At 40.1% G+C, this 14497-nt stretch overlaps 3 protein-coding genes across 3 annotated transcripts in view; all 3 read right to left on the reverse strand.

Annotated features, from left to right (window-relative positions):
* LOC142149608 (uncharacterized) overlaps window positions 1-4013 on the reverse strand; it is a 27515-nt gene extending 23502 nt beyond the window's left edge. The window contains exon 1 of the mRNA XM_075204932.1: window positions 2435-4013. Coding sequence (XP_075061033.1) covers window positions 2435-4013 — 1579 coding nt within the window. The remainder of the gene's footprint in view (window positions 1-2434) is intronic.
* Window positions 1-14497, reverse strand: part of LOC142153213 (sodium- and chloride-dependent betaine transporter-like) — a 218681-nt gene that overhangs the window by 168292 nt on the left and 35892 nt on the right. The gene's annotated exons all lie outside the window — the stretch shown is intronic.
* The window catches only part of LOC142153216 (E3 ubiquitin/ISG15 ligase TRIM25-like), a 93289-nt gene that overhangs the window by 24312 nt on the left and 54480 nt on the right, over window positions 1-14497 (reverse strand). The gene's annotated exons all lie outside the window — the stretch shown is intronic.

The raw sequence follows: 14497 nt of genomic DNA on the forward strand, positions 1-14497 counted from the left end.
TCTGTATTTATCAACGGTTTTGCCCCCTGAATCATCATTATAACACAGGTGACATTTTATACACCCACTTTATCAGCGCACAATTCCAGCAGACTGATCTGTAATAAACTGTAGAAATTTCTGCAGTAAAATCGCATCTCAATATGCTGTACGTTGCCTCTTACACCCTGTCCAACCTTCTACAACCCACTTTATGAGCAAGAATCACAACCACCCTCCTACCCACATGCTATCACTTCTATAATGGCAGCTGAGAACAGGTGGGGGGGGGGGAGGGCTATTTATGAAGGTATTGATCCAAAACTAGCGAGATCCAACATTTTACCGGAATTGACGTTTTGCCCCATTTTCAGATCTGAATTTGGTGCCAGAAACAGTCATGGCTCAGTGCCCCAAAATTTGGATCTGTCGGATTTCTCCGAATCTGAACCGCTCATCTCTAGTAATAATATAGTATATATAACTGATGCTTATATGGCTGATGTGCCTCTTTCTCTCACTAAGGAACTATGATCTATCGGAAGCAAGAAAACTTCTAGGGCGTCTTTTCGAGTTAGGAGCAAAGGGAAACCGGAGCATATTTGCTCTTGAACACACCAAGAGCATTTATGTTTTTTACAGCTTTATGTTTACACTGCAGTTTAGAGCTGAGTCAGGACACGCCCCCGACAAACTCTAATCTGATGTGAACATCCCGGCACTTACCCTTTGTGCTTCCACTCCAGGATCTTCCAGAGGAGAGGTCCAAAAACTAGGCAGCAGTGTGGTCGTATATATAATAAGTTGGATTTAGTAGACAGAAGAAACCATAGATAAACCATAGATGTACTTTTATCAATGTCACACATGGTCATTTCTCTCCCCCTATATCACACAACTTTTCCTCTTGTTTCATTACAATCTTCATTGCTGGCAGCACAATATAAAAGTAGGGTTGGAGGTCTAATAAAATTTTGAACCCTAGAATTTTTCAAACGCTCTAAACCAGTCCAGGCCAAGCTGTGGCTCTGCAGATGTTGTGAAACTACAAGGATCACTTTCCCATCTTCCTGCATCTCTCTGCTGCTTTCAACACTGTTGATAACATCTATAATAAACCCCATAGTATGCAAACATAGTATACAACCACACCCATAGTGTACAATCCACACCCATATTTTTGACAACGTCCATAGATTAAAAACCACACCCATAATATAAAAACCACACCCACATCATAGAGACCACGCCCATAGTCTAGAAACCACACCCCATATTTTGGTAACGCCTATTTCCTAAATGGCACTAGAGATATCACAGTAAGAATCTGATTGGTTGCAATGGGCAACATCACATTTTCTACACAGTCACCTGTGGAACAATTTCCAGAAATGCCCCATAACTGTTATGTAGTTTTATATATTTAATTTAATGAGAACAAATAGAATCACAATGTGTATTAATATGAGCAGCTTTTATTTTTTTAATCAACAAATGTAATAATCAGATTACAAGAACCACAGATATATATCCCAACATTATAGGTAGAAAAATCAGGATAAGATTTTGGCCTTGCCCCTGATCCATCCAGTCACTCCCCATTTGGTGGCACAGACCACATCCCAAAATCTCTAAGCCCAACATCCTAGAAACACTGCGATTTGGGGTTGTCCTGTGAATAATATGGACTATTGTGCTGTATGCACAGCCCATCACATGTCCTGATAGTCACGATATTCACTCACCCGATTGTAGAAATAATGTAAAAACCGCATTATCTTCTAAAGGAATATAAGGTAAAGTTGTATAATATTACATAACATATATGAAAATATTTATTTAATTAGACCGCACATTTAAAAGGATATGTTCAACTTTGTTAACTTAAAAAATAAATGTAATAGACCCATTTTGCTTATTTTCTAATTATAATTCCCTATGTATCTTTTAGCATTTGTTAGACACATCCTCTTGAACAATGCATCTAACATGTACCTGAAACCGAAAACCTTATGCAGGTTGTTCTGCCTTTGGGGTGGGAACTCTCTGCAAACATGGCCGCCCCCACTGCTGCGTTATGGTGCCAGTGTCAGTGGACATAAAACATTCAGCATAATATATTTGTACTGAATATTTTGACACAATGACGCCGTGGTTTGGATGGTTGTGTCTGCAGAGAGTTTTCCCTCCGAAGACAGAGCAGCCACAGAATATTTTAGCTTCAAGGAGTAACCACTGGGGTAGCTGCTCCCCCATACATGTATATTTATATATTTATAATGAAAGTTTCTAACACACCAACAAGGGAACAAATCCAGATACACTGGTCACCTGGTTACACAGGAGGAGGAGCTCAGCTGTAGCTCCACCCACTGCTTCATTCTATTGGATAATATTACACATCCATTTACCCTCACTGTGATGTCACCAGTCTCTGCACATATTTCTTATGATCATTTCTCCCATTTCCTGATGCCCCCAGATATCTTTATACAACCTCTCAGTACCCATAATGCAGCATGAAGGGGCTCAGTGAAGGTGGCAGTGACTGTGTGTAAGTGTCTGATCGGGTCACACAGAGAATAAAAGGACAGCTGTCCAGCCTCATAATCCAGATATATCCTCACTGTATCACAGGGAATATTGTCAGTTAACCGGATCACATTCCTGTCATGTATCACTGAATACTGATTATTATACCTCCACAAACCCCAGGACTTGTTATTATCTCCAATGTATGACTGACGTCCTCTCCTGTCTATACTGGGATAACACATCCCTATCCTCCAGTCCCCTGATTTACTGACATTCACTTCCCAGTAATGTCTCCCTGAGGAAAATCTCCTGGTGCTTATTACCTGATTATACTGAAATCTCTCCGGTGTTTCTGGATGATTCTGGCTTATATCTGACCTGGATGCAGTTTTCCTGTCACCTGATATATGTATATTATTAGCAGCTGTGTTTACATCCAGTAATATGTCTTTAGGTTCCTGCACATAGATCCTTGTATTTATACCTGTTATTATATCAGATAATCCTGTGTGTAATTTCCCTGAGATGAGACCCACATCCAGATCTCCTACACCATGGACCTGGTCATCATGTCTCTCTCTGTCCTCAGTATCACACAAGTCACCTGTGTCTGGTTCCTGTAAGACAGTCACTGGATCAGACATGTTACACAGCTCCTCAATGTGATGCATCTTCCTGGACAGCTCATCCTTCTTTATTTCCAGCTGCTGGATCAGATGAGAGACTGAGAGTGAAGCTCTCTTTTCCTGCCTGGAGACCTCACTCAGGACTATCTTCTCTAGGTCATCCAGCTGTCTCCTGATGTCTCGAAACAGAGCATTGACTGTCTCTGTTACACCAGCTGCTTTATCCTGATCTTCTCTTCTGCGCTCCTGCAGTCTCTGGACTCTTTTCTCAGTCTTCTCTCTCTTTGTGGTCAGTTTCTGCAGAACATTTCTCAGTTTCTCCTTCTTCTTCTCAGAAGCCTCATCCAGCATCTCCACACGGTGTCCCCGATGTTTTCCGGCCAAACTGCAGGACACACAGATACAGGCAGCATCCTCAGTACAGTAATATTTCAAGAGCTCCTTATGGACGGAGCATTTTCTGTTCCCCAGGGAAGTGGTGGGATCAGATAAGACGTGTTCTGCTGACTTGCTGTGTACTCTCACATGATTATCACACAGAGAAGCCTCACAATGCAGACAGGATTTAGCAGCAGGTACAGGAGAGTGAATACAGTAAGTGCAGAAGATCCCAGTCTCCTCCTGATCTGGCCGAGTAGACAGGAAACTCCCCACTATGTTATACAGAGTTATGTTCCTCTGCAGTGCAGGACGCTCCTGACACTCTGCTCTGCATTCAGGACAGGTATAAACTCCAGACCCCTCCTGTGTATCCAGCACACGATCAATACAGACCCGGCAGAAGTTGTGTCCACATCTCAGTGTAACAGGATCTGTATAAATGTTCAGGCAGATGGAACAGTTCAGCTCCTGTCTCAGATCAGCAGACGCCATCGCTGACAGCAGAAGAGAGAAATGAAAGTGAAAGTCTCTGACACTCAGACACCAGTGGGTGTGTTTCACATTCTCCACACAGGGCGAGGCTGAGCTTGTCACTCACATTATATCTATAGGGTCAGTTATACTAAAGGACACAGCTAATACATAATGCAAAAAAACTTTTAAAGGTCAATTAATATAATGAAAATTATTACTATTGTACATTTTGCACGGATGACACAAAAGTTACTTTAACAGAAATAAAGTTATTTAGCTGGGTACAATTTTGTGTTTAAAGAAATATAGATAAGACATATATAATAGTTTTCTTTATTTCCTGATCACATAGTAATTAGCATTAAGTTTCTGTGGCTATGTCAATGGAAAACCTAACACCAGAATTCCCTAAATGCATACTTGCCAACTCTCCCAGAATGCCCGGGAGACTCCCGAATTCCGGATAGGTCTCCCTGGCTCCCGGGAGAGCTGACAATTCTCCCCCTCACGCCCACCTCTACACTGAGACTCCCGGAGGCCGATCATTAAAGGTTGGCAACTATGCCTAAATGTTCTCTATCTACTACTATCAGAAACTGTTTTTACATTACAAATAGATAGGACCTGATTCATTAAGGCAGCAAACATATTGTGCGTGTTTTTTAACGCACGTAATTAAAGCTGAAACGTCTCTTTATGAATACGGGTCTAGGTGCGCTCTGGTCTGACAGACTATACACCGCAGGATACGTACAATACATATGTGGAATATAAAGTCCCAGCCTAATGCACGGAAATAAATAAATCAATTATTGTCACCTGTTATTAATATAGTCATTAAAACATTTTTAAAATTCTTCATTTATTTTTAGCAGGAAATACATTTCTGAAGCTGTTATTAATGTCTACTGTACATAAAATGCATTTTTACAGTTGGCCCTGATTGTAAACACATGTTCTAGCTGTATACACAGCCGTCATCACTAGTAATCAGCACTTACACCTGACCTGTAGCTGGTGCAAGTGATACAACAGCAAAACACGCACCTTAGAGCAGAGCCATCTTATCAACATTATGGGCTCCTGGGCAAAGCAGTGCACCGGGGCCCCTATATACATATATATATATATATAATCACTTTTTTTACACACATACATAGATATATATATATATATATATATATATATATATATATATATATATCACTTTTTTTTCCCATTGTACATTTAGGGGGATCATGATACAAACAAATCACATACAATCACAAGATAGAGCTGTCCACATGAGCTTACACTCTAAGAGCTGCGGAGAACCCTTGATATGTAAGATAGCGGAATAACAATTGTAGCTGGCGGTGGGGGAAGTGAGTGCGGCTGCTGTAAGGCAGAAGTATTATCACACACCAATAATAACGCAGACAGTGACAGCCATGTTTGTGCAGCTTCCCATTGTCTGGTGTAGTTGGGATGAGGAGACAGCGGATGGTGGAGACATGAAAGATGAACCAGTCATTGTGGAAATGTTGAGCTGCTGATCACCATGACTGTCCTTCACCGTGTATCTCACCCGAACCTCCTACTTTATCTTTGGTGAAGGCTTACACTTTCGTGCAGAGCCGAATTTAGACCTCATGGGGCCCTAGGCAAAATACTGGTTTGGGGCCCCCCTACCTGAAACAATCCATAGCACTATATTTTTGTACCATACCATATACCCCTATAGTTGAGTAGAAGGGAAGCTATGTGCCGCAAAAGGAGGGGTGGCCATACCATTAGGGGGTGTACCCAACATGTGAAAAGAGCTAGGCCACCATCCTACAGAAAAGGCAACACTAAATAATTACAGAGCAATCCCTTTTTTAAGTAGTTGAGTCAAAACAACCTAATAAGTATTTAAGTCAGGACAGAAAAAAAAGAAAAGTTGTTTGCAAGAATAATACGCATAAATGCAAGGATGTGCCCCTTGTAACTTTTGTCCCTCTATCATCACACTGTGCCCCTTCCCAATAACACATTTGCCCCTTCATTGTCACTTTTGTCCCACCATCATAACACTATGTCCCTTCATTGCCACTTTTTTGCCCCTTTACAATATCACCTCTGTGCCCCTTCACATTGCCTCTGTGCCCTTTCACATCACCATGGTGCCCCTTCATATCACGTTTGTGCCCATTCACATCAAGGTGCCCCTTCATAAGTGTGTTTGAAAGACTTTGTTTCCCTTTGTCATAGTGTGCCACTGTGCCTCCGTTAGTTTGCATACCTTTCTATTGCTTTCTTCTCTTCTGTTTTCTTCTCTCTGTTTTCTCATCTTCTGTTCTGTTTTGTCTTCTTTCTTGCCCCGCCACGTGCGCTGCTCCTCTCCTCTCCACAATGAGTCTTCTGTGAATATGATGTCGGGTGTGATGACGTCACATGGCATGAATCATGCCCGACATCCAGTGGAACGCAACGGAGCAGGGACGAGGAGAGGAGGCTGCCGGGGGCCGCTGCAATCATGTGATTTTTTTTTGTATTTGTATTTTTCTCCCTCGGACACAAATTTTTTTTTATTGGCTGGCATATCCCACCACCCTTCTTGCTGCCGGGCCCCCTGGGGAATAATCGTTCTGCATGGCACCACCACTGAATCCATGCTAACAGCGCCAATCCGCTTTGATAGGTATGTCTTTCTCCCACCGGCGGTGCATTTTCAATTGCTCCTCTGTCTCCGTCTGCAGCCCTGTTTTCCATCGCAAGGACTTGTCATTAATCCAACTCCAAACAAAGGTCTGCAGATTTCTTCCAAATCAGTCCAACAGGGATTCCACACAATCTGCACCCAAGTCAAATAGGCTGAGAAAGCTGCCGGGCTTTTTCTTGGATCTGTTGCTTCAGTAATTATTGCATTCATATCAATGCAAAAATCAATGCAAATCAACAGACAACTGGGTTCAAAATCTCGTTTACCTAGATCACAGATGATCGACTGGCACAAAACAGAAATACTGAGCGAGAGTAAACGAGTGTAATCACACTACAAATTTACTCACCGTACGGATTTGATCAGTAGTTTTGCTGAGTCTCCAATACTGGTGTCATCTGGTCTGGTATTGAGATCCCGAAATTATGAGCCCCCACGTATTGTTAAGGTACTTCTTCTTTCAATTATCAATGTCCTTCAGCTTGTCTGTGATTTATTATAAACCAGTTAACTGGGGAGTCCAGTAATCAAGACACACACGCGTATAACCTTTAAGATACTGAGCTGAGCTCATTTATTTTGAATCACCTTTTTTATAGAGCTTATTGCGTCACTACATTAATTATTCCTCCCAAGCCTTTTAAGGATATAACATTCAATGCTACTAGCTACAGCGTAACATATTTAACAACGCCCCCAGTCTTTATTTGGATATCAACAGTTTCCTTTCCAACATGAATAATCACGAGTGCACCTTCTTTGTCTGTATTCTTCAGCTCCTAGCTTGCGCTGTTGTGGGCAGACAACCAAATTCTATTTTCACACTGATATCAGCAAGGCCGCAGCTGTTATTCTCCTCCTCAGCACATCAACTGATTTTTTTTCTGTTTTAAAGTTAAGGTTGCACACTCAAAGTGTTTTCTTATATTACCACCATTCTGCCTTGTAAGCCTCCTAAACCCCCACACTGTGATGGAATAAGTGTGGCCACACACTCTGTGTATCCGATGGTCACCGGCTGTGACGTGAATCGTTTGCAATTGCTGGTATCCGAAATAAGCAGACCAGAGTCCGTAGGGAGGGCAGAAGATCTACGGGCAAACTGATCAGCAGGAGCGCAAACCGGGGCAGCCAGGAATATGCCGATTACGGTTCTGGCCAGATGAATCTCCCCGTGCCTTCAGATCCCACGGCCGTCAGTCACTCTGGAAAGTAAGGTAAGTAGGTAGATGAAGTCTAGCCTTTGAGTGGGCACCCTAAATGTTGGAAGTAGGGCACGGCAGACCCACAAAGAAAATGCGCTTACATCTGTAGCTTTAGACGACCTGTTTCAGGGAGCGCACCTTGTGCTGTATGGTAGGAAAACCCACTCATCTCACAGTTGGAGCCGGATTCCGTGGAATACTAGTGTGTCCGTGTAGGGTATCAGTCCCAAAGTTGTTTCTCACGATCTCTGGCTTTAGTAGAGCTAGAATATAGTGTGCATTGGTGGTACATCGCCACAGATGGATGTGGATAAAAGATCCCCACTTGAGCAAGGTTAAGATGCAGCCATACTAGATGCCCCTGCCCACCAGAAATCATCTCTTTTATATTGTAAATATTTGGTCAGGCCCATTTTTACCTTCTGTTCCACTTCATTGTAATTAAATTTTTTGTGTCATGATCCCCTCAATGTACATTAATATTAGAGATTAGAGCTCAGGCTCGGTTCCCCGAGAACCAAACACACCCGAACTTAGCACATCAGAGTACCGAGCTGGCTAGGTACTTTTGCACGCTCTCGGAATAAAAAACAAGGCAAAAAGTCATCGTTACGTCGTCGGATCTTGGATCTCGCCAGCTTTGGATTCTATAAGTACCGCCCTCCACGGCGATCCAGCGCCATTTCACAGAGGGACACAGAAGGGGTAGCACAATTCTTGGCAGTCTCTAGTGCAGTTGGGCAGCGTCATAGGTAGAATAGAAAGAGGAGGGGTAGCAGTGCTCCATTGCTAATTGTCATTGGTGAAATATAAATAATACGTCTGGCATGCTTGGTCTTCTAAATCTGCAGTCACATTGCACTGTGTTATATAGGTAACATATAAAGAGGAGAGCTCCATTGCTAATTGCCATTGCTGAATAGGTCTTGCAGGCTTGGTCTTCTAAATCTGCAGTCTTTGTTTGAAAGTGTATGAAAATAATATTGTGACCTGTGAGGTTGTCAAAATTGACTGCAAATGACTTGAAATTAGTGTTATTGAGGTTAATAATAATGTAGTAGGGGGGGGGGAAATGTGATTTTAGTAAAAAAACAATAATAATAGGGATTTTAGAAAAAAAATCGGGATCCAAAACCAAAACCAAAACACGCAATAGCGGTTTTGCCAAAAACAAAACCAAAACACGAAGTTAATCCAGATCCAAAACCAAAACCAGAACACGGGGGTCAGTGAACATCTCTAATTAATATGTAATAGGTTGGTGTTTTATAACTAAAAGATAATAATAATAATAGTAATTATAATAAAGCACATACTGTAGACTGATTAAATTTATTTACATAAATGTGCATAACTAATTAATTTGTAAAATAATTTAATTGTAAGCTAATTTATATATAATTTTTCCCCTCTAAAACATAAATCATGCTTTATTGAAGCTCCCATTGTGCCTCCTGTGACAGTAACATTGTCCTGCAGTGTAACAGTGATGTGTTTGCCAATCTCGCCTATAGAAAGCAGCGAGTTGTATCTGGTGATTTTGAATTCAAATTCGGGCAAGTTTGCAAAATCGCAGGTTCATACATTTGGCGATTTCTATAGCTAGATGGGCAAAAAGTCGAGACTGCAATTTGTAGCGATTTTGAGAATGGTGATTTTGAAAGAAACACATCTCTGGCGATTTTATATCTAATCGCCGGTTAATAAATCGTCGATTTTAAACTCGCCCGAGAAAATCTCTGGAAGTGCAAAATCGCAGCTTGATACATTTATCCCCTGGTCGGGAATGAGAGTGAATGAGGTCTCAACAAACAGATTAGAACTAGAGAATTAACAAACATGACAATGGGCGTAAATCTCAACCTCTAACACAAAAAAAGATCCCAAATCTAAGTAATGCTGAGCTAGAAATCTGGAAATCAAAATATCTCCATCCAAATACTAACATAAAGGGACATCTCTGCACCACAAACTATCATAAGTAAATAGGTCAAACTACTAGGCTAGAACCACACGACAAGGACAATAAGAGATAATACATAAACATATTACACGGAAGATATTAAACACTCGCATTTGAGGAAACAAACCACTGAATAGACCATCTAAGGTGTCATCAGTAAAGTAATTGCTAACTGTCCGGCATATACTGTATACGTAGGATACAATAAGACATAAAAAATACTATTTTAATACTTTCATTTCTGATTATAAAAGACATAGTAAAAACACATGAATCACCGCAAATTTGAAAACACTTATTACAATTTTTTTTTCAATTGACAATCTACTAACTAAGCAAGATACAATGGAAACAACATTTAAAGATATATAATAGAAATTACATTTTATTTCTAATTATATTTGCACTGTATATCCTAAGCTATTGACATCTTCTATCTATACAAATACACAGAGCAACAGGCTTAACTGAAATGCAATTACGTGGCTTTTTCCTTGCAGCATACTCCTTATTCAATATGCATTTATCTTCTGAGGGGGGGGCGGTAGATAGATACAATTATAAAGGTCGGACAGTGAAATGTTTGAGCTGAAGACTGCACACATCACACAGAGCACTGTTACTGTTCTACCCCTATTTCTGACACTCGCAGTGCAACTAAATTTTCCCAGTGAAATGCCTGTATGAAGAAACATCTGTTAATGAACATGTCTATGTGCACTCTGCTCTAACAGACAGTTGTCCCTGATCGCAAACACATGTTCTAGCAGGCATACACAGCCGTCATCACTAGTAATCGGCACTTACACCAGATCTATAGCTGTGATACAACTGAAAACCACATACCTTAGAGATACCGTAAGTTTGAATTGGACGCTGCTGTGTGCCCTCGAGTTGGGCTCGCCCTTACTGTACATTGACTACGTACATCCCCGTATCGCCCCTGAAATCGTAGATTGTAGTAATGGTCCTTTGCGCTTGAAGATGAATTGGGTGAATCAGGCCCAGTGTGTTTTACAAGCAAGGCATACAAATGTTAATTAAGCACACAAAGTTATTTGGTATCTTTATCTTATAAAATCAATTTAACCGCACAGTGTCTCACAAAGAAATGAAATATTCACACACAGCTGCAATAGAACCAAGCATCCTAGTTGTAATCCCAGCAATCTATCATAGTGTATACTCACATTAGAGAAGTGTGGCCATCAGCCTGAACGCAGTTAAAATCACGTGGGTGAGTGATTAGGTGTTTAGCCTATAAGCTTGTGTTATATGTTAACCAATAGGCAGAGAGGGAGGGTGGTTTAGTTTTATATAGGTGAAGGCTCTCCACCATTTTCCCCTCTCTGTTTCCGGATTCCTCCCGCCCACCCGGCAGTTTTTAGAATGGTTATGTTTCTTTCGGTGGGAGAGCAGTGCAGTTGGTAAGTTTGCATATGGTGCTTGGGTTATATGTCACAGGTCACTACTCCCCCTTTCGGATTGTGTTGTCATCACGTGTGTTGGGTCCAGTGAATGGGACTCTGGGCCAGTATGTTGAATATCTTGCTGGCGGTTTAAATAGGGGGTGTAGTCTTGCCGTTGGACATATATTTCGCACCGGGCAATAGATAAGGTATAATCCTGGGTTGGTGGTTCAATGGTCTGACCTTTCCACCGTTATTGGTTTTGTTTTTGCTATCTGCCCTGCTCTCGTCCGCCTTTCAGCCCCTTTAGTTTAATATTATCCATTTAATAAATATATTTTAATTCCAACGTTATTCTGGTGTCTGTGTCGTTATTGGTTTAGAAGGTATTATGGTAAACACTATGAACTTCCGCACTGTGCATTTTATTTTAGAATTCATACAATTACAGCTCTCTCTCTCTCTATACATATATAAAATATAAAAGCAGATGTCATTCTCCCCTCTCTCTCTAACAGTACAGTGAAGTAAAAGCAGAGACACTCACCGACTCGCTAAAACAGGAAGAAAGAAGATAATGAACTGATTTCCCACAGCCTGAGGTACAACAAGTCCCAGCATGCTTACAAAAAATTAAATATTGACCACATTCAATTTAAGCTCCTGTTGTTCGTACTCCGGAGAAATTTTAATTACTCTTGAACTATTGAAGTATAATTGCAAAAAAGTTTTTTTTTCTCAATCATATATGTATTTTCCACACATGTTCCATATACAACAGCAAACTCAATATGTTCAAGAGAATATATAATACATTAACTCTATAGAGTGCAACATTTAACAATAATTGTGATTGTATAAGAGACACAGATACTGTCAGCTGTGCCACCAGCAATCCTTGTTTAGGTGAGAACAATTACAGGGAAAGTGAGAATTCAGAGAGGACTCGTATATATATGAACAATAAGAACATTGAAGATATATGTTGGACTTTTTATATGAAAGTTGTTTTATTTAGTTTTATTTCTTTTAGTAATTAGTAATTTATGTTTGTTTTGCTCTCTTTTATTGAAAGCACTTAGTGCACGTCGTCTTTTTTATTTTAGCTCTGACAATACCACAGTGAGGTGTGACTGATAGGATTGTGAGCGGGCAGCATTCCTGCACCATTCAAAGTGCAGATATTATTTATTTTTTGATCTCTACAAATATCAGCGGCTTTAGATAAATGGTTTTAGGACAGCAGGAGCTATTGGGCTGCACAAGTAATTAACTCTATTGTACAAACAGACTGACACAATGTAAGTAAGCACTTATCAAAAACCTCCCTATCGCACCAGGCTAATCCTAAAAACTCCAAGTGAAGAGATATATCGGTTATCAGTCTGGTTGTAAGAAGTTAAATAACTTATATAATTAGCTTGGACATTATAATCCAGGTGTTCCGTATATAATATTCTACAATAATAGCAATAAAGATCTAGCAGCTATCTACATACCTAGCTCATTTTGGTTTCCTATTCCACAATTAGCAGCATTGTCTATGTATAAATCGAAGTGGTGAATACCTCAACAACGTCAGATTCACCTCACATTAGAATCTGTCTGTAAGAAGTACAGAAATCCACCTATCAATAGGAGCCCTTTAGGCTATTTGGACATATATTTCCGTTATTATCAGTCTTGGTAGTAATGTTCCTAGTAGGATGTGAATCACTAATTATATTCCAGTAGGATACCTTCCTAGATATGGCTATTTGTTAGCAGACCTTCATTATAACCCAGTAACAGTTATATTTGGGTACAAATCCCAACATAACCCCCGATCTCAATTATTATCTAATTAATGCAGATACGTTGGAGAAACAACACGTGTCGATAGTTGTTTTATCGATCTTAACAGTTTTTGATTTTTTTCAGTCAAATTATACCATATACTTGTTTTTAATATTTCACTCTTTCTTAATATTTACAAATATTTTAAGATATACTAATAAAATTTCAGTAAGTTTTATACTAATTTACTTTATTGTCCTTAGAGTGCCCCAAAGACACGTTAGGTGTTTTCTAGTGTTCTCTTTCACAATGTAAGTAAGGTCTGACTCTGCCCAGGTGCCCACTAAGCCAGGAGCAATATTGTATTTTACTGAGTCCAGAAGTGAAGATTCATCTTTATATGTAACTTAACCAAAGAGCTGCCTCTAGGCTAAACATACAAATAATTAATATGCATTACAGAATATTAGACACAGGTGAGCTCATAAACTACTGGGACCAGTCCTACTTTGAGCTGGGATAGCTCAAAGTAGCTTGTTTTTATTGATATGCATTAAAAAATATATCGGTACAACTTGCGAAAGTATAAAACCAGTGCTGGGTGAAAAATAAAATGCAGATTTAAACTGCAAAATCGCTGTGTTCTCATGCCATAATACAAAATTTAATTGACGTAATGTTATTATTTGTGTATTAATATTTTAATTATTATGCTGATTACATAACACCTGAAGTTTGTATGTTCTCCCCATGTTTGCGTGCGTTTCCTCTAGGTGATCTGGTTTCCTCCCATACTCCAAAAACATACTAGTAGGTTAATTGGCTGCTATTAAATTGCCCTTAGTCTCTCTCGGTCTGTGTGTATGTTGGGGTATTTAGATTGTAAGCTCCAATAGGGCAGGGACTGATGTGAGTGAGTTCTCTGTACAGCGCTATATAAATAGATGATGATGATAGCTTTATCTCTATCTGAGATCGGGGGGATGTTGTTCCAGGTCTTTACATTCTGGGATCCCAGTGTCATAGAGCCATATCCTGTCTTGTTATTGTGAAGCCTCTGTGCTGTACCCCATAAGAGATCCGGGTAACAGTTACAGACCTGGGACAGGTTCAGGTTTGCATCGATCAGCCAATAAATTATTTTAAATGTAAATGTTGAGCATTGTTCTCTGAATCTCACAGATGGACTGCCGCACTTTAGGTCTTTATACAGGCTACAGAGATGAATGTTGTGCCGAATATTCAGAACCAATATTCTCAGTGAGGTGTATGATGTGATTTGTCTGTTAAGTGTTGTTTCCCTGCAAAACTGTACATCATATTATGTTACATAACAACATTATTATATGGGACCCTAAGAGGCCATAACATGGGGTGAATGTTATGGCCTCTATATAGTGGGCATGTAGGGGCAGTTTGACTAAATGTGACATGAGATTGTCCCTAACAGTGAGAGAACGGGGCCA

This window comes from Mixophyes fleayi, chromosome 4 (assembly GCF_038048845.1).
Source record: "Mixophyes fleayi isolate aMixFle1 chromosome 4, aMixFle1.hap1, whole genome shotgun sequence".
Lineage (NCBI taxonomy): Eukaryota > Metazoa > Chordata > Amphibia > Anura > Limnodynastidae > Mixophyes > Mixophyes fleayi.